The sequence below is a fragment of the Clinocottus analis genome, unplaced genomic scaffold (assembly GCF_023055335.1).
Source record: "Clinocottus analis isolate CAN_PGR_092001 unplaced genomic scaffold, fCliAna1.0.p SCAF_8, whole genome shotgun sequence".
Taxonomy (NCBI): Eukaryota; Metazoa; Chordata; class Actinopteri; order Perciformes; family Cottidae; genus Clinocottus; species Clinocottus analis.
The window spans coordinates 8655507-8674560 of NW_027176240.1; the positions used below are offsets into that span (position 1 = coordinate 8655507).

The following is a 19054-nucleotide window of genomic DNA, read 5'->3' on the forward strand; positions in this document are numbered from 1 at the left end:
CCCTGTTCCATTTAGGAAACATAGCTGCTGTGAAAAGGGTTTTTGACACATATAGTGCCACATAACTATATGGCCATGAATGGATGTTCAAACATTTCATACAAAAAACTAGTTAATCATCGTCAGACTTTGTATTCCAGGCTGGAGCATTTTATAGAGGCTGTAAACATGCGTCTCCTGCTACCTGTCCAACACACACCAACGTCCCTTTGCTTGCTTGATTAGGCTGGAATAGTTGGTTCTGCGATATGTTTAACCAGTAGGTACAGGTATGTTTGTTACAGCTCGTTAGTTTGTTTTAACAATGGCTGCCTACATCAACTGCTTAAATGAAGACTGATACATGGTTAAACAATTTCACACACCTGCTAATGAATAAATTATTCAATTTCAAAGCCTAAAATGAAATGCTTGACAATAATGAGGATGTTTTAATCACCAGCCTCAACTTTCATTAGACTCAAAATAGATCTTTTGCTGTGTGGTAACAGATGCCACACTGCAGTCAAAATAAACTAATGCGCAAACAAATGTGACACATTATTGTTTAATTCAGTCTGACCCACATGTGCCATATAGTCAGGATGATTTCATATCTCTTGCATAATCATGATATTCCTTTTGAACGGAAGCCAAAGAAGCAAACTGGTCCAGCAAATTAGTTTTGACAGCGCAACTTGCATACATTCATAATAATGAACGATTTTGTTTTGTTAGCCAGATTACAATGTGGTGAGGATGTCGAGGCAGCCAATCATATGAGTAAATGGATCAACAATTGATCTTTGTATTCATCGTTGTAAAATCTTATTGTAAGGTGATTATGTTTTATTTACATAAGAATCAAGTGATGTGGAAGGCTTTTCGAGAGATAAACATGGTTGCTTTTGTTGCTCTTGTTATTGTGTGGAGAAAGGTAAGATGGACCACACAGTCTTAATAATGATGATGCTGAAAAGTGCATTAAGCCATCAGCGCTGTTTCAAAATAGACAGCATTAAAATAAAAGGCTGTTGTTGCTGCAGAACAACATGAGATGTATAGCCTATTTTGCCTCCATTATTCTGAGGAAGGGAATTAGGCTTTTGGTGCGTTTTAGGACAACAACAATAAACATGTGTCATTTTGAGAATGCAGCCTTTTTATTGGACTGTTTTTTAAATGCTTACTGCACACTCGTCACTTTGCTGCGGCGGTGTTTTCCTAAGAAGCTTGTCTAATGAGGGTCTCCCCTGTCTGTGTTTTACTCATGAATTATTTTGCAACTATTTGCTGAACACTGAAGACAACATTCTACTCGGCAGGGAAACAACTTCTCGGCGAAGCGTGCGCTCACACACATCCTGAAAGAGCACGTGGGGGCGGGACGCACATCCTCTCTTATCATACTCGCGGTGTCTTGTGGCTGAGGCTAGTGGTCGTACAGTGTATAGTACATGCACAGCGAATGGCAACTTGTTTATCAACACTATTGCATTATTTATCAAAGATAATATAATAACGCTGCTGTCCGGACTGCTATAAGCAGTCAGCTGTTTGGCCGGCAGCCGGTGCTTATTGAATGCCGTGACTGTTGCAAAGCATTGTACTCAAAACCTTGAGCAAGTCATTAATATTGGGTGTTTTGTTGGCTGGAACAATCCATAAGCTCGCTGAAATGTTATATTACTAAATTAAATCACTTTTACATATTACATAATTTCTACAAACTGCTGTCTTGTGCTATTCCTAAAAACTCGCTTTCTGCGACTTTTGCACAAGACGGTTACATTTTCTGACTTGCAGCGGCTGCATTGGCACATGATGTCCCTTGATCAGGTCATTGGCATCACATGCAATCGTGTAAATGTTTATGGATTGTACATCATCGCTATCCAGGGTTAAGAACAGTGAGTATGCCAGGCATTGCAAGACCTTCATAAACCCTCCAAGCCCCCTAAAACAGACCAAACCCTTCAAACAAGAGCCCTGTGAACAGAGAATTCATTACGAGGAACATGAAGGGGTATGTGAGACAAGCTTTGATGAAAAGAGAATAGACCGCTTCATCTATGACGAAAGTCCCATCAATGCTTTAATATTAGAAAGTTTTGTGTCTGTGATTACATGGACATGAACATATTGTAGGGCACAAAAATAGAACGGCACGTCTTGAACAGTTGAGTTAAAGAGGGAGGGAGCTCAACTGATTTGAATAATGTTGTGATTGTTCAGGATTAGCAGATTCATATGACGGGTAATAATCGTTCAGATGTGCTATTTTACATAAAGAGTAATAGCTAGCAGGAGACAGTGCTGATAACATTTGGAGTTGATTTAATATTAAAATGTGCACCACACTAGTCATAATAGGACACTGGACAACCTATGAGTCATATACTGTTTACCAGTAGAGGTGTGTGCAAAGTAAAAAGATTGGGGTGTCGAATAAACCGCCACAGCATGACGCTGAAGTGCCAATAACAATCTCAGTTAGAATCTGAAGCTCACATAAATGTGAGCTGTCCAAAACTCTGATTTCAAGATCCAAGCTTTTCGTCTGTGATGTCATTCTGATTTACGGCTTGGAGCTGCTCCATTGATAGTGAATGGGAGACTGACTTTACGCATTCCAAGAACGTTAGCCTGAAAGATACTCTGGGTATTGGAACTGACTCTCGTCCAATGACTGCCATCATTTTTAAGCCGTTCTCCATGCAACTGTGCATTGAAATGACATCAGCGATGGGGGCAAACTCATCTTTCTTATTTCTAGCGTTGGGAGCGAGTGATGAATATCCCCCAATATACCCCCAAACTGTTACAGGGCATAGGAGAGACTGATTTATTTTTAGAGTGTGACAGCTAGATTTAACCGCAGCGGTATTTCCTCATCCCGTTAAACAACGTGTATCCATATTTGGCATTTGCGATGCAGACATTTATGATTCAAAAATGTCCACATTCTTTCTGAAAAGACATTTCACTCCCTAAAACAGATACACTACCTGAAAGATCGAGTTGTCCCATGTGAACAGAAATAGCTATGTGTGACACATTTTGCAAGAGCTCCAGTGTAGTAGGCTATGCAACAGCCACATTTAAAGCTAAGAACAAGGTTTGCTTCTCCACATGAGTGAATACTTTGCAGTCGCTTCATACTTTTTCCCAATGTCTCACTTGAGGTGAGTGAAAATATTCTAAATATCTTAAAGTTCCACCACAGTTTCTGTTTGTCAGATGCCAGGCAATGCAAGCCCATTAAAAATAAAACTATTTACTCCCAAGTAACAAATTAATTGTCAACTTTCTGCATTAAAATAAGTTCACAAACATGTGACTGAGAAACAAGGTTTCTGTAATTGGGATATGGTATTCAGAGGGACTTGCTACAGCTAGATGTCTGATTTCTTGGCCATTAGCTGTGTTCTGTGTGAAGACTGCTCTTGCACTACAAAGTGTGTCCTCCCACTGTGCTGGCTGACTCCAAATACTCCGAAATCCATGAGCTGAGGTGTCACATACGGTATCAACGCTGCACTTCAAATATTGCAGTCGTCACTCAAAAACATGGCAAAGCACCACGGGGGAGAAATCTCATTACTGACCAAACATGGGTTTTATACTAACCAAGTTTACTGCAGTGCATGTAAACTCCAAAGTGCCGCTTTAACCCTATTCCTCAGAAGGCATCACTATATTCGCCAGCCTGTCTTCTAATTTCACTTTAGTCTTTGACGCATATTTCATCCCTAGCCTCATTTGTAAATTACCAAGCAGACTATGATAACCTTTTTTTTGCACATTTGACAAAACGCTCTGGCTTTTATCTATGCAGATCTTAACCTCGGCTCCGTGTAGGCGCACGGTCCAGGAGAGCAGCCGCAGTCAGCAGTGTGTGTGCAATACAGCTGGTTTCCGTCTTTGACCTGCCGGTGCCTCCAGATGAAAAGCCAGGGGATCCCCATTTTTCCTCTTGGGACGAGAAATGCTTTCATGAAATGCTACGGCAATTCCGATGGTTGTTAAGATATAAGTTTGGAAAGAAGAAAACACTTTGTCATCCCTCGAACAAACAGCATGTCAACAGCAGTCAGCAAACTGCTACAGCCTTTCCACATTAACTTAAAGGTCAAGTAGGCGAGGCAGATGTGGATGCTGTGTTGTCGCCGAGCAAAAAATTGACCAAAAGGAGCCAGCTGTAGCTCAAGAGGTAAAGCGGCTTGTCGGATAAAAACAGGGTTTGTAGGTTAATCCCTGAATAACTGAAGGAACATCAAATTACTCCCAGTGTCAATGGATGAATCGGAAACAAACTGTAAAGCACTTCTTCCCACAAAGACGAAAAAAATAAGTGCAGTCCATTTTCCATCACCATTTTACAACCATGATGAACCAATCTTCACAGCAGCATATACAGCGTTGAACAGCACATATTTCAATTTGCTATGCTTGAAAATGAGATCCAAACATGAAATCTGAATGACCAATCATTTTAATGTCTGTTCAGCCTAATGTGAGGATTAAACTAATCCACGATCTCATTACAATATGTTGGGAATTAATTAAAGAATGCTCCATTTTTTTTTTTAACTGCAAATTACCAGCAGAACTAACACAAATAAATCCAACACAGAGAGCTTTCTGATGTTTTACTTTAAAAAGTGACACAAATAGTTCCAATTATTTGGTGTTTTGCTAGCACCCACTCAAACCTATGTACAGTGCACGGGCTTTCCGACAATGCAAAGTCAATAAATACTTTCCTTCAATACCGCAGAGGCAAATAGCCGCTGATAGGACCAACAAGCTGTGGAATAATGTAGAATATACTACTTTGGTGTAGCTTTTTGACGAGCTGTGTGCAACTCTTCAAGACTCGTGGAGGTTTTGATTCACCTTAATTACATTGCAATGTTAACAGGTATGAGCCCAAACATTAACAGTGTTATTGAAAATGCCCTTAACATTTTCATGGCGTACACAAACGTGGCATCATTGTTTTACGGGAGCAGCTCTACAGATGATACCATCAGTACAGTGTTGGCTCTGACTACCAGACTAACCGTGTGCTTTGAGGTTAACACAGTAGACTGTATGTACTGCAGTGATCTTTCTTGTCTGTGTCACAGTACAGTGTGGAAAACTAGCAACATCATTCTACTCAATAGTCTCTTCACGTACATACAGTAAGGGGATGAGGGTGGAGGATGCTGCAGAGTAAGAACACAGGGATTGCTTTAGGGATGTGAATAAAAAGAAATGATTTGATGACACTATTAATCTATGATGACAATCCTGCCATATTATGGGGGGAAATAATGCTGTGAGGGTTGTGTGCTCACACCAGGAGGCATTTTATTCTATCTGCTTAAAAAAGAAAAATCTGGTGGTAAGAAATAAATAATTTGGCTGATTTTAGAAATTATTTGCATCTCAGATACTGAGCATTTTACATTGATATTCAAACCAGCGAGTATGTTGATGCAAATAATATCACAGTGCAGCGAAACACATGAAAGCTCTGTTTTATAGCGTAATCAGGATAAGCACAAAGTGATTTACAACAGGAACAGAAGCAATTATGCTGACCGTTTATCTCCACAATATGCTATAATTGCTCTCTTTATTTGCACATCAAAATATGTTTTCCACTTCTAAAGAAAAACAATAGCATTAACACACTTGTGGTCTAATTAAGAGCAAGTAGATGAGAAAGTACAGGCTATTGCGACCCACTTTAAATCTGATTAACAAAGACCTTCAACATCTGTAAACCAGACAGAGTTTACCATAAATTAAGAGATAAAAAATTATAGCTTGTAAGGTGCATAAACCATACCAAAATAGTGACATGCTGGCAATCGCAATGTACTAAATTATGTTGTGTATAATTGAGCCTCTGTGCATGTCCCGCCCCTTCTCTGCTCTCTAATCCACAAGGAGCAGGTGTTGTGCACTAATCCCGCATTTCAGCTATGCTTTAATTACATATTGATGACCTAGCAATCATCACAACTGGACATGATCATATTGAGACCGGTGTGTGTGAGGGGGAAAAAAAGTAGATACATTGTGCACACACAAAGTAATTTGGCATGAACAGAAACAAGCACAAACACACACTTTTCATATACTTGATTGTGTGTGCACGCAAAACAGCAGTGCTCGCTTTGTGTAAGTAACAGATTCACAGCTCAACAACATCAAATCGGTAACTTGGTTCACTCCAGTCAGATGTACCCAGATGTTTCCGTTCCTGCTAAAGTGCAACCACCATGGAAGAGCAGGAATGTCCAAAGTCCAAATAGGGAACAAAAAGACAGCCTCGTAAGAAAAACAAGTGTTTTTTGCTTTTGTTTTATCCACTAGAAGTGATTTAAAATCTACCTGTTCACCAAACAGAAACACTTAATTCTGACTTAACACTGAAAACTATTTTGAGGTGAGGAAAAGCCCACGCAGCTCTGAGACACAACAACCCCAGACTCTGGAGTCAAGCGTAGAGGTCAAGTGCTACACGTGGGGTTAGAGCAGGAGTTAAGAGTTTGTACACAACTGTTTGCACACTGGCACTGGCAAGGGCACCAATTTGTTTAATTAGACGTTTTGTTTTGGCATAATGTGAAAAATTCCTGTATCATACAAATCAAGTGATTACCATGTGCACAAAAGGTTATTTTCCCTTAAAAAGATAGCTTGTATTTATTATAGCTCACACCACTGGCTGTCACAACAAAGGTGAAGTAAATAGTTACACGACATGAGAACCAGCTATTTTGTTTCCTCTATTCCCACTATGCAGCCAGATGACAATGCTAGCTAACCTGTCTGCAGTTTTTAAGCTAATGTCAAGAAAAAGTAAAAAGAACAGATTCATTGGTGACTTTTAATTGGGTATGGCCAGGCCTAAATTTAACACAGATCATGTACTGCAGAACGTGTTCATAACGTCTCATCATTTTGTCACCAATTATAACCAAAGTAGGATTGCACACAGCGTTAGAACAGAAACGTGCATATAGCCATTCATAATGAACAGACAGGAGTTATGTAAGGACTTTCACGCCACAAAATGAGTATGTAATATAATGTGCATCTACAAGTCTGCAGAAAATGACCTCAACAAGATGCTGCGCATAACATATACCAATAAAGCAGTTATTTGTATATTCATGATATCTTCACACCTGTCAATTATATTCCCTGGGCATCTTCTTAAAGGCAGCTATGTGGCCAGCAGGTTAACTGTGTTCACTTGAATTGTCACTTGAAGACGGAGCAATATGCCGTACAGGGACCAAGACTTTCTTCACCCAACTTGGCAAAGAGGTTACAAATTATTTCCTTGCTATCTGTACAGGGCCTCACTGAAAACACCATACATCAATTTGCTCCGCTGCTGACAACTACTATTGTTTGAAAAGCGTTGAATTCAGGAGTCAGGGTGTTACAAGATTCATCATCGTAAGGCCTCGCGCTACATGTTTAGTGGTGTCTAACAGCAGTGCGAGCCCACTGTTGGGCTTGAAGGAAATGTTACTTCCAGGTGAACTGCTGGAAGAACACTCGCAGACTTCTCATGCAGGTTCAGTTTTAATGAGGAAATCACTTTCTATATTTCAAGGGTTGTGGGTTTCTTATTTAACTTTCTGGTATGTGTATTCTTCCCTGGCCAATAAAGCTGATTCTACATGGTGTGCATGAACAGACAACCTTAAGCTCCAACTAAAAGATGGTGGACTATTGGACTGTGGCATCCACTGATCTGATATGATCTGAAAGCGTCTTCTGTGATCCGTTGCACTCCTAACAAGCCAAAAGTTGTGCCTGAGAATATAGAAAGAAGAAGAGAGAAGTAAGTAGACACAAAGAGAGAGAAATGCTACAAACAGAGACATTGAAATGTAAGGAATGAAGCAACAGAGAGTATGGTCGAGCTAATGACACGCTCTGTGCAGAGAAACAGCGTGAGGGATTGAATTAACTTTTAGGAGAGACGCTAATGAGTCCACGGTGTCTGAGAAAAACACTCACGCAGCCCGGCTCAGCTCATTAATTGTTTAAACCTGTTAACACATTTAACACTTTCTTGACCTGCCTCGAAGCCCTTCAATACTGGAGACAAACCAGTAGACACAGGACCTGTTATTGTGCTCAGGAAGAAAGCCCACACAACTCCATGAGAGCTGCAGAGGTGAGACCTTTACAGGCTGCATGGTATTTAGCATCCGCACTCTCCATTTTCTCAGTTTGCCCTCATTTCAACTCCATCACATCTTTTAATGCCGTGTCAAGGCTGTTCTGTGGCCAGTTGTCTTGGGTCTAAAAACAGAAGCACGGAGTCTCAACACAACATGCGAATAAGATAGAGGGAAAGTGAGGAGATGACAATAGACCAGAGAAAACAGCTGAAGCAGAAGATTTAAGCTGATCTCTTTGTTCGTCTTCATACAAACTCTGGCACAGTTGTCACTTCACTTTCTATCAGACGAGCTTTGTGCAGTTGACTTTGGTGCAAGTTCAGAGATGAGCGTGAAGAGGCAGAGACGAGACAAGGATATTGTTTTCTTCCAAAAAGAGTATACTTTTCATCACATGAGTGATTGGTCTGAGTACTTGTAACACAAAAAGGGTATAAAGTGATGGAAATGTAAGGAGAGCCGCCCTCAGATGAAGTTTTAGTTTTCATCACTATCTTATTTAAAGAAAGTTCATATTTACTTTATAGAACCTAACTTAACTGGACTTAAATAACCATTATATACTTTCCACACCTTTAATATGGAGACCTGCATGCAAGCTGATTACGAGCCTCATTCAGCTCATCAACGTGGCATAATATCAACAACCTGCCTCACTGTTATCTTTCTTTTGCACGGCTTAAAGACGGATGATGACTGTAGCCATAATGGGAGGCTTATAATTAATTACTCAAATCTCTTGACAGCACAATTACTGTAAGTCTACTGTAGTCACATTACAGAAGCTATAGGTGGAAGCTGGACCACTGGCATGTTCACCTTGTAATGGACTACCACTTCACCAGAAGAAGAAAAAAATACATTTTTACAAAATAATTTGATCCCCAAATGGATGAAAATATATAATATGAGGCTCATTTTAGGAGAACATAAACCTCACACAGCATTTAGAGTGGCAGATACATTACATAAAAGAATGCTAAACCGTCTTCTTTTTAATAACGCCCTTCAGCAACACTTGTTTCAGACTTCCTATAAGCTGTTGCTCTATATGCAGAAGGTTGAGAGGATCCTCACACGCTTCAGGCAACAGTTGATACAAATCATGAATTTGTAGAGACAGGATAAAAGCCAGGAGACGGCACGCTCATTTATGGACACACTGATTTCCCATTGCAGTTGTAGGAAGCTTCATGTCAATGAGAAAACACCCTGCTCTCTTTCCTCTCTCCTTATATCCAGCTGTCCCTATTCAAGAGATAGAAATCTCTTCAATCTGATTAACTGCTTTTGGATTTATCTCATAGGCTGAATAAGCAAAGGAGCCTATAGAAATAAAAGCTTTGCCTTCCCAATAGAGATCTACTCTGCAAGCGAGTTAGACTTTATGTGTTGTGTCTGGCACCTGTCAGTGGGTCTGCAGAAGCAGCAGCTTGGATAAATTAAACATGCACCGCTTCATTTGAGCAACTGGGTTGCTATCCCCTTGTGACTATCTCCTTCTCTAAAGTGAAAACCTCCAAGAATAAAACACAGCACGCTAACATAAAGAATAAAGAAAATGAAATGAAATGAAACTAGGACCAAGAAAATTGGCTTATTTCCCAATCTCTTAGCCATGGTCTATTGTCTTAACAGAGTCATATATGAATCCAACCTCGACAATCAATGAACAAACAACTGTTGATAAAATACAGAGCTTTGAAAATGTTACCAAGTTGTCTGAGCAACACACCCGCTCCATAGGGAACCCAATATCTTCTTTGCTCTTCTGACTGAATGTGTTCTTCTGAAGAGCCAAGGAAAGCAGGATTTTAAATGCATTTGTTTGTCTCTCTTTTTTGACCTAGACCAAACAAAGCCAGACAGACAAGTGATTATGGTGTTTGCGTTCCCATTCACTGACATGAATGCATATAAAAGACAAATGCGCAGAAAAGATGGAATCGTATTACGTATCATTTGTATGGTTTCTGTGTGACAGAAGAAAAGAGATGAAACACACTTAGGAGGATAATTGCTTTGGTCAATAACGGCCGGTTGCCTGTTTTACATTTCATTACGGGGAGGATGGGCCCTGGGCCGTTTCATCACGGTGAGATAAATAAAAAGGACGGTGGAGCCAGAAGAGACCCGTATCCCAGGTAAATGAGTGCTTTATGAGGAAGATTAGCGCAAATCCCTCACACACAGAGCATCGGCGCATGTGGGGCGAGGGAGGCTTTCGGATGCAGGCTTGGCTAGCTCCATCTCACACATTCCCCCGGCAATCGATCAAAGCCCCAAATCACAGCTGCACACACAGAGAGGAAGGAGTAGGTGAGACCGCATGACAGTCTGAATTGGAGGCTATTGCATTGACGAATGGCAGCCTCATCTGACACAGAGCCACCCAATCGTGCTCTTGGGATACAAATATGCACATAAGGTGCATGCATTATGTGCACGCAGAGCACATTTTCCTCACAACCATCTACAAAGCAAGTGCTCAGAGCACATATTGCTGGGAAGTTGGGTATCTCTGGAATAGTGTTCTGATTGCATACACAAGCCCTGGATTTTATCTTCAGTCAGTGCTGCTCATTAAACTCTATTAACCTGCAGTACTAATATCTGCTGGGAGAACTGACTGAGACAAACACACACCTGCTCCTTTTAGGGTAATGCATTTTTCATTCCCACAATGAACATATAGCTCCTCCCCAAGCAGCAGGCAGCACTTCCCATCACACACACACACACACACACACACACACACACACACACACACACACACACACACACACACACACACACAAGATCTTCAGCAATGACTACAGATGGCAAATGCTCGACACTTGTTATGAAGAGGAAGGTGAGAGAGAAAAGAGAAGAAAACTAGAATGAGATGAGAAGTGGGTGCAGATGATGAAGAGGCCAGAGGAAGATGAAGGAAGAAAGAGATAAGAGTAGAATAGTTTCACCTGATCAAGTGCTGCATGACAATGGAAAGCCCTTCTACACTTAATCAGTGCGGCTGATTGATAAAAATCTTCATTTCCACAACTAGAAATTACATTTTAACATGTAAAAATGGAATTTTGACTGATTCAAATTTCAATTGAAGATATCTGTAAAATGTTTTTTTTTTGTGTTTTTTATTTCAATTTGACAAATATGAATCAAATAATTTAATCATAGATATTGGTCAATCCTTTTCCATAAAAGGTACTGAATATCTAAAAATATCAACAATTGCATTTCATAAAGTTTGGACATATCAACAAATTATTTTGTATTTTGTGCATCATTAGGGCTGGTGAAGTTGCATAACAGGATATGCAATATGTTGTAATGTTAGGACATTTTTAGGCATATTGCTGCTTTTTAAATGAAAAAAATGTAAATATAAAATAGTTTAAACCATCTTCAATATGGTTTGTTGTTCAAGGGCGAAGATACGATATTTGGAGCATTTCGTTTTGCCTCTTAACGGATGACAACATGTCGACGGCGAGCCGGCGGCTCATAGCTAACTGTGCTAACCGCTCTCACAGTGCAAACAACTGCGATAGTGCTGACAGAGCAGTATCTGCCAGAGGGGGAACCAGAAGGAGGGTGCTACGCTTCCACAGCGATGCTGTCGGTTGGGACGACGTTATCAGCTGTAACTGCCGTTGAGAGCAGTGCAGAGCAGCAGCTGTGAGCTAGCCAGTGGGACGAGCTCACATGCACTAACAAGCACTAACAAACACTAAAAGCACACACAGCCGGCCCAGTTCATCAGGCTGCTGGTTTTTCTCCCGTAGCATAAATAAAGAAATAATAATAAACAATAAAAAATACACAGCGCTCAATCGCAAAGAATTATATCTACAACGAACATTTCCATTCATGTTGAATGCATAGTTAATGTCAATAACTGACAATTTGAAGTGTGTGTGTGTGTGTGTGTGTGTGTGTGTGTGTGTGTGTGTGTGTGTGTGTGTGTGTGTGTGCTGTATGCATAAACAATCCCTGTACTGCTGTAGCACAGGTATACCCAAGTAAAGAGAACCTGAGAGAACTCATTAATGGAGCCGCACATCTGTATGCCAAACACCATCTGTATTCATTCAATCAGACACGCACACAGACGCACACCACTGGGATAGCAGAACAAATGCACAAACCCAGAACAACTAAAATGTATTTATATTTAATTCCAAAATACGACCAGACTGACATCCCAAAATGTCTGACAAAACATCTCCCATAACCAACCTGCCCCGAGAGATCATCCGCTGTGTGACTGTACAACACCGAGCGGTCCCGACAGGGGAAGCATTAATATGCATCGCATTACCAAAGCAGCAGAAACAATCCCAACAGTGTAATCCAAGCCACTTGAGTGAATACGCTTCCACCATACAGGAGCACAGGAGGGAGTGGAGCAAACATAAGTGAGGAGCGTAGGTGGGCGACTGATACATACCGTTGGGGCTCTCCTCATCAATGGTCACGATGGTTGCCGGGGGGCCTGGCCGGGACAGCTTACATTCTGCATATGAATAAAGGAAAAGCAAATTGACATCAAAAGAAGCTCAACTCCTCTGTGCTTGATTTAAATAATTTACTTTGCTATCCCAACAGTGCTTCATGGCAGCTTATGAAAATGATGGCATATTGTGTAGCGCAAGGGCTTTAAAAGTCTGAGACTGAGCAAAGCTTGGTTTATCCCTAGTTTACTTGCTTGGTTTCACTCCTTGATGCCTATGGGATCATGGTTATGCTATTTGATCCCACAGACACTCAACAATAGAGCCATGATAGCCTCATTTTGCTGTGTGACATAAAGTCATACTATACCAAAAGAGAGGTCTGCCTAGGGGCGTTTAGTTATGTTTCTGATGAAGATTGGCATTTAAAATTTCAAACAAAGCAAATAAATATTTTCTAAATAAAAGCTTGTTAGGATGATATTGGAAGAATAACTAAGAATGTAATCACTGACATTGTAAATATTTAATTGGTCTGAGGAAAACAAACTTCAAATATTGTCTCAGTGACTTCCCGTCATGCCAAACATAAACTGTCACGTTAAAACATGTTTTTATAGCAGGTGGCATCTACAACTCCGACAGCAGCAACATCAACAGGAACGGACTGCACGATGCTGACAGCAGACAAACAGAGTGGTCAAGGCATGTGGCAACATCAGAAGCAATGCACTGACGAGAGCGGCGTCACAGATAGAGGTCACAGCAGCTAGATGGTGCAAGCACATGGGACACAGGTAATTGCAGCTTGACAGACAGCAACAGCACCAGATGGGGCAGCAGAAGAGGTGGAGAGGAGCAGACAGGAGGAAGGGAGGTGTCTAGTGTACGATGTAGGCGCTGCGAGGTGAGGCGCTCTGCAGCTGATGTGAGGAAGGTTCAGGATTAAATGTCTCTCAACATAGATGAGAGATGTGGAGACAGACAAAAGGAAAACAGACAACGGATAGTTGCCCTCTTACCCTCATACTGCCAGTCTGAAGAGGTTCAAGGGTTAGTGGAGCCAGAGAGAAGCAGAGCAGAAGCATGGAAGAAAAGAAAAGTATGAAACCGTTGGTTGAGTAACAGCTCTTATGTTAGGAGAGGAGAAAGAAAGGATCATTAAAAGACCACGTATTAGAAAATAGGAGGAAAGAGAGACAGTTTAAGGGAAGCATCTGCTAGAGAAATGGTTTATGTGAGTGAACCACACAGTCTTCACAGACGTGGCCAGCTGATCTCTTTTCGCTGCCAGCTGACATTATTCCACAAGAGTCAGTGGGGTGCATTATAAATATGAATCAACTCAAAACCTAAAACACTTTATCTGTGTAAGTGAAGTAGTACCATGTGTTCTGAAAAAAGGAACAACTAAATGTGCATGAAAGAGCACAGACCTCTTTCTCAAAACGCTGCCTGCATCTTGACAGATATTGGATCTCAAGCAGCTTGCTGTTAGTCGGTGTTCACTTACGTTAGATGTAATCAGAGATGGACTGAAAAGAAGACACATGGTCAATGACACCACGCCAACAGTCAGCGCTCTAAGGTTTCACACCTGCCTTCTGTTGCCCGACGTCACTTGTGCAACAGGTGCATAACAATGGATAGTTTTCTTATTATATATGCATGACCATGAGCCTTCACTAATGTGGGGGTTTTAAACAGCATTTTAATCAGAGATAAAACCTTAGGTTGTGATGTTGCTGCTTTTTTAAAACAAGGCTGCTCCTAAAGTGTAGATATACACAATGATTAGCAACGGAATGACCCAGAAAACCTGCGTCAACAGCGTGGAACATTTCATGCAAATCATAAACATTTTCCTCCTCTTGTTTGAAATGCAAGTCAGTGTCACGATCTGGAAATTGTTTTATTAAGAGTTTTAAAGAGCAAAGATTCATATCCATGCACGGAATCTCATCTTGCTCCGTATGAGATTGGCTCATCTCGGTGCGCACAAACAACCTTCTCTAATCTAAAATCCCTGGGGAATAATTATCAACACATACTCGCCCTGCACCGCGTATTCCTAAAGTGTACTCATTGTTCGTTTTAGGACTTCTATGATTCCATAGCAATTAGTAAACCTGTAACCCTCATCTGCTGAAGAAACAGCAGAATGAGAGTTTCCTTTAAGAGCGTCAAAACAGAACAGAGCAAGTGGGTCACATCTCGCAATTGGAGACATAAACAACAAACAACATCAAAATAAGTAGGCAAACCTGCTCTGAGAGAATATACTCTTTGTGAAGTAGAAAGAGTGCGCACATGTGCGTGCGTGTGAGCGTGTGGAATAAAAGTTACTTGCACTCATTTTGAGAAGCTTTTTTAAAGGGATCACAGTCTGTTTTGTTAGTTTTGCATATGTGTGTTCAGGCCCGGATATATGGGTGTGTTTGTGCGGGTGCACAGGTGTGTGCGTGTGTGTAGCTTAAAGTGGAAGTCGTGGCACTAGAGGAGAAAGATGTGAAGAGTCTGCTTTGAAGACAAAAGGCAGAACCAAGCAGAGAAAAATAATAGTGCCTCCTTTCGCAGCGCTAACAGGCCTATATTGCGATCAGAGCACAAGCATGTAGCACTGATGAAGTGAAGTATACACATGCATGTGGATACAAAGACGAACTGGAAACATCAAGTTCCAATGATCCCAACCCCTTGCCAAAGCTACATCTTTAAGCAGCGGGTGATATTTCCCAACAACATTCGACATCAAGCTGTCCTCCATTACGAAGCCTTCTTGAATAATACTTCCCCATGGCTCTCAGGTTACACAAGGGTACACAGAAAATAAGCCAAATAGTCCTACAAAATCTGCTGTCGCCCCCTTCTGCAGCACTCAAGATAATAATGTTGGATGAAACCTGCAGATCCCATACATATACTGAAACATACATGATTGGAAAACTACTTAGATTAATCCACTTATCTAGAAGACCATGGCCAATTCCTAAAAAGCTACATCCTTGCTTTAGGAATAAAGAAAAGCAGCAGCAAGGTCAAACTGCAAAGCAGAACCATGGAAATATTAAGTATGTACACATGGAGTGCAGAGAATTATTGAAAGAAGGCATAACAAGCAAAGTGTAAATATTAAATGAGTTGTGCAGTTCTCAATCTGCATCAGTGAATGCTGTGTTTATCTCAGGAAATGTTATGCAGTTGTTTAGTCAAAAACAATACAGAGCAGAAGGGTGGGAGCTAGATGAAAGACACAGTCGATCACACAGCTCAGGGAGAGGGGTATGAAACAGCATGGGGAGCTCAGTTACTTAAACAACAACAAAAGAAATCTGCTCATCAGGCTTTGGGTTGTTTGTGCTTTTAAGCAGATATATAGTAAATAGATTCATATGCCTCTTATCAACTTCATTTTGTGGGGGAAATGTAATGGTGGTAGGGAATTATTGAGGTATTATGTCAGTATTGTATTGGAGAGATGTTAGAATATGCAGTTTGCCTGGTTGCAAAACACTGTATGAGTATTGTTACCAACAGAGGCTGAAAGAGTGGAGATGGGCATGTGAACTACTTTAGATGGACCCTTCAAAACAGGACCAGCCACTTATATTATAATGGGCATGTTTGTAAGGCAAGCAGAAGCCACCAGTGACTGGACAAAGTTGGGTTTAGCTAACTGCCACACAAACTATGAGGGAAAAAAAGGTTATTCATGGCCATGATACTTATTCACCTGTAAGATTTCATCAGGTGTTCAGAACATTCACAAGCCAAATAGTTGAGACAAAAGTAATAAGAAAGCCTCTATAATTAAGTCTTGATAGATAAGTGTAAGGCGCACTGTTTGATGTTCATTCTATATCATTTCTTAATTTTCAAGGGAACATAACTTCAAAGCCAATCATCCGATTCAACTTTGTTGTTTTATCTCACACAGCTGGATCATTGCAGACTAACTTTGGTTTGTTGCCATACTGCATCAAGTTATCTTCAAATGGAGCCACTAAGAGTCGATGTCCTTTGCTTATTCTCAACAAAGAAAGCAGCCTCAATATTACATTGTGTACTTCTATTTCTGGCTTTTATGGATGTACTGGCTCCCTCCTAGTCTTCAACAGATGCTCAAAAGGCTTCGGTTCAATAAATCTCAGGAAACATTTCTTTTAACGACCTGATCTCTTCGTTCCAAATTAAATAAGCATTGGTTGGGGTCAGGGTCGAGTCAGGGATCTAAAAAGACGAGAATCTTAGAAAAGGCAACAAGCAGCCTTCAATCACTAATCAGGGCACTGTACCTAATCCAAAGACAATCACAATCTTCTAATTTAGACCTCGGGGTAATTTACTCTCACCTAAAGAGGTCTTCTTAATCAACCGAATGATGTTGACTGGAAGCCGTGAAGCTTCAATTACAAAATGATTATTGCTTTGTGATTGAACAAATCTGCATTTTTCCTGGCAAAACCATGACATTTCTCTCAGACTGCAAATGAAACAACAAAATATGGCTTGTGTAACATGTTCCCTTTTTAAATAAGCAACTATTTAACAATAGGGGACTATTAACGTCTTGGATCAACTCCTTATATACAATATTACGAGGAAATAGTGATGATTCAGTTTAATGTTGAGAAAAAATGTTTTGGGCTATAAGCAGTGACAGGGACAATAATATAGTCAGAGAAAACTAAAGCTTTGATATCCATTTCTAACGCATATATGTTTCTGTTCGACACCCTACTTGGTAAATAACGCGGTCTGAGATGCAGACAACCTCCTCAGAAATTCAGGTCTTTACAAAGCAGCTCATCGACCGCTGTATTACTGAAGCAACAAGGCAATGGCGAGATGAATTCTGCTCACTGACATTTACTTTCAAAAGACATTTTTACCTGACACTCAATTCAATAGCCTGTGCTTTCCTGTGGCTTCATCTGCAAAAGGCACCTTTTTAACAACCGATAAATCAAACTGCTTTAAAGGACAAGCAACCTAACAAGCAACATAGTCCATGAGGCAGCACTGTCTCAATCAATCTGGGACACCTTCACAATACACCTCAAAAAGGATCTGAGGCTTCGCATTTAGATAACTAAAGGGTATGTCATTTAGAAACACCAAAACATGCTTGCCCTCTGGATGTGGGCAGATCCTAATCAGTTGTCCACAATTGTCAAAGAGGGAGATGGACAGAAAAAAGACAGAGACACAGAGGGATTCTTGAGAAAGTGCAGAAGGAACAAAGAGGAAAGTAGAAGCTAATGTATCATACTTTAGATGGATGGCAAACTGCCAACTCAACACAAGGTTCCTTTTATCATAAAATGGCTCATACTAAATGTCCATATGCACCATGAACGCTTATGCCCTTTCATATAAATATCACGCCCTATGTAATGATAAGGACATGTCTACCGCAGGCTATGGAAGCCTCGTCTAGCAAGGACAGGAATATCTGCATGAGGCGTTTTTCTTCTTTTAGCTTTTAACACCAGTGGTCCACCCGATGGTGCGACGCCTGCTGACTGGGGATGCACTGATCCAACGTTTATAGTTCTGATAACAATACTTATACCTTTGGATATCGACCGATACTGAGTACCAATACCAGTGTTTACTCAATAGGCTGTGTGCCTCACTGTGTGGATGGGATTGGGATCATCCTCAAATTTGTGAGACTTGACCTAATCCAGTGGCTTTTAAACTGTGGGGCACGACCCTCTAGTGGGGCACGGAGGTATTACAGGTGGGGCGTGGGGAGATGCATATTTTTATTTTTTTTTAAGAATCCTTTATTAATCCCACAGTGGGGAAATTATGATCTGCATTTTACACATCCTTAGTAATTAAGGAGCTTTGTGCTGCTGTGAAGCACTGGGGCTTCAGTGTCTTGCTCAAGGACACATCAACATGAAACTATGGGGAGAAAACAGGGATCCAATCGGCTTCCTTGGTGATCTTTTTGCCAAATACTAGTTATCTTTTTGCACATATATAACTTGATTTGCACTGTTTTAGTTTTTAGTACAAAGTAATGCATAAATTATACCAATTAGTAACCACTTTTAATTGTAAGTAAAGTGCTAAGTAATGTGTTTCAAGCAGCAGCAATGCTGCGGATGATCGATACCTGATCCAGCGATTCAAGTAAAATCTCTGACCCGGTATCGGTCATCTCTACTGCCGACTTCTGGTTTGACAAGCATCTACTTTAAAAACGTGAAGGTTGGAGGTTAGAATTATCACTAATCCAAGCAGTGGCAGGCAGCCCAGGACAGGGATGAGTGAAAACAGAGCAAACAGGGACACTGTTTTAATTTCCCAGTCAGATTGATAGTTTATTTTGCATGGATTCATGTCCAGAGGGAAGTTCTGGGACAGGTCCAGGAGGCCATGGCAAAGGAAAGAGAGCCC

The 19054-nt window shown here is 40.8% G+C and overlaps 1 protein-coding gene across 1 annotated transcript in view; it reads right to left on the reverse strand.

Moving 5' to 3' along the window:
- The window catches only part of LOC137779551 (protocadherin-15-like), a 165262-nt gene that overhangs the window by 103820 nt on the left and 42388 nt on the right, over positions 1-19054 (reverse strand). The window contains exons 4-5 of the mRNA XM_068567458.1: positions 13663-13677; positions 12637-12702 (exon numbers count right to left, since the gene is read on the reverse strand). Coding sequence (XP_068423559.1) covers positions 12637-12702; positions 13663-13677 — 81 coding nt within the window. The remainder of the gene's footprint in view (positions 1-12636; positions 12703-13662; positions 13678-19054) is intronic.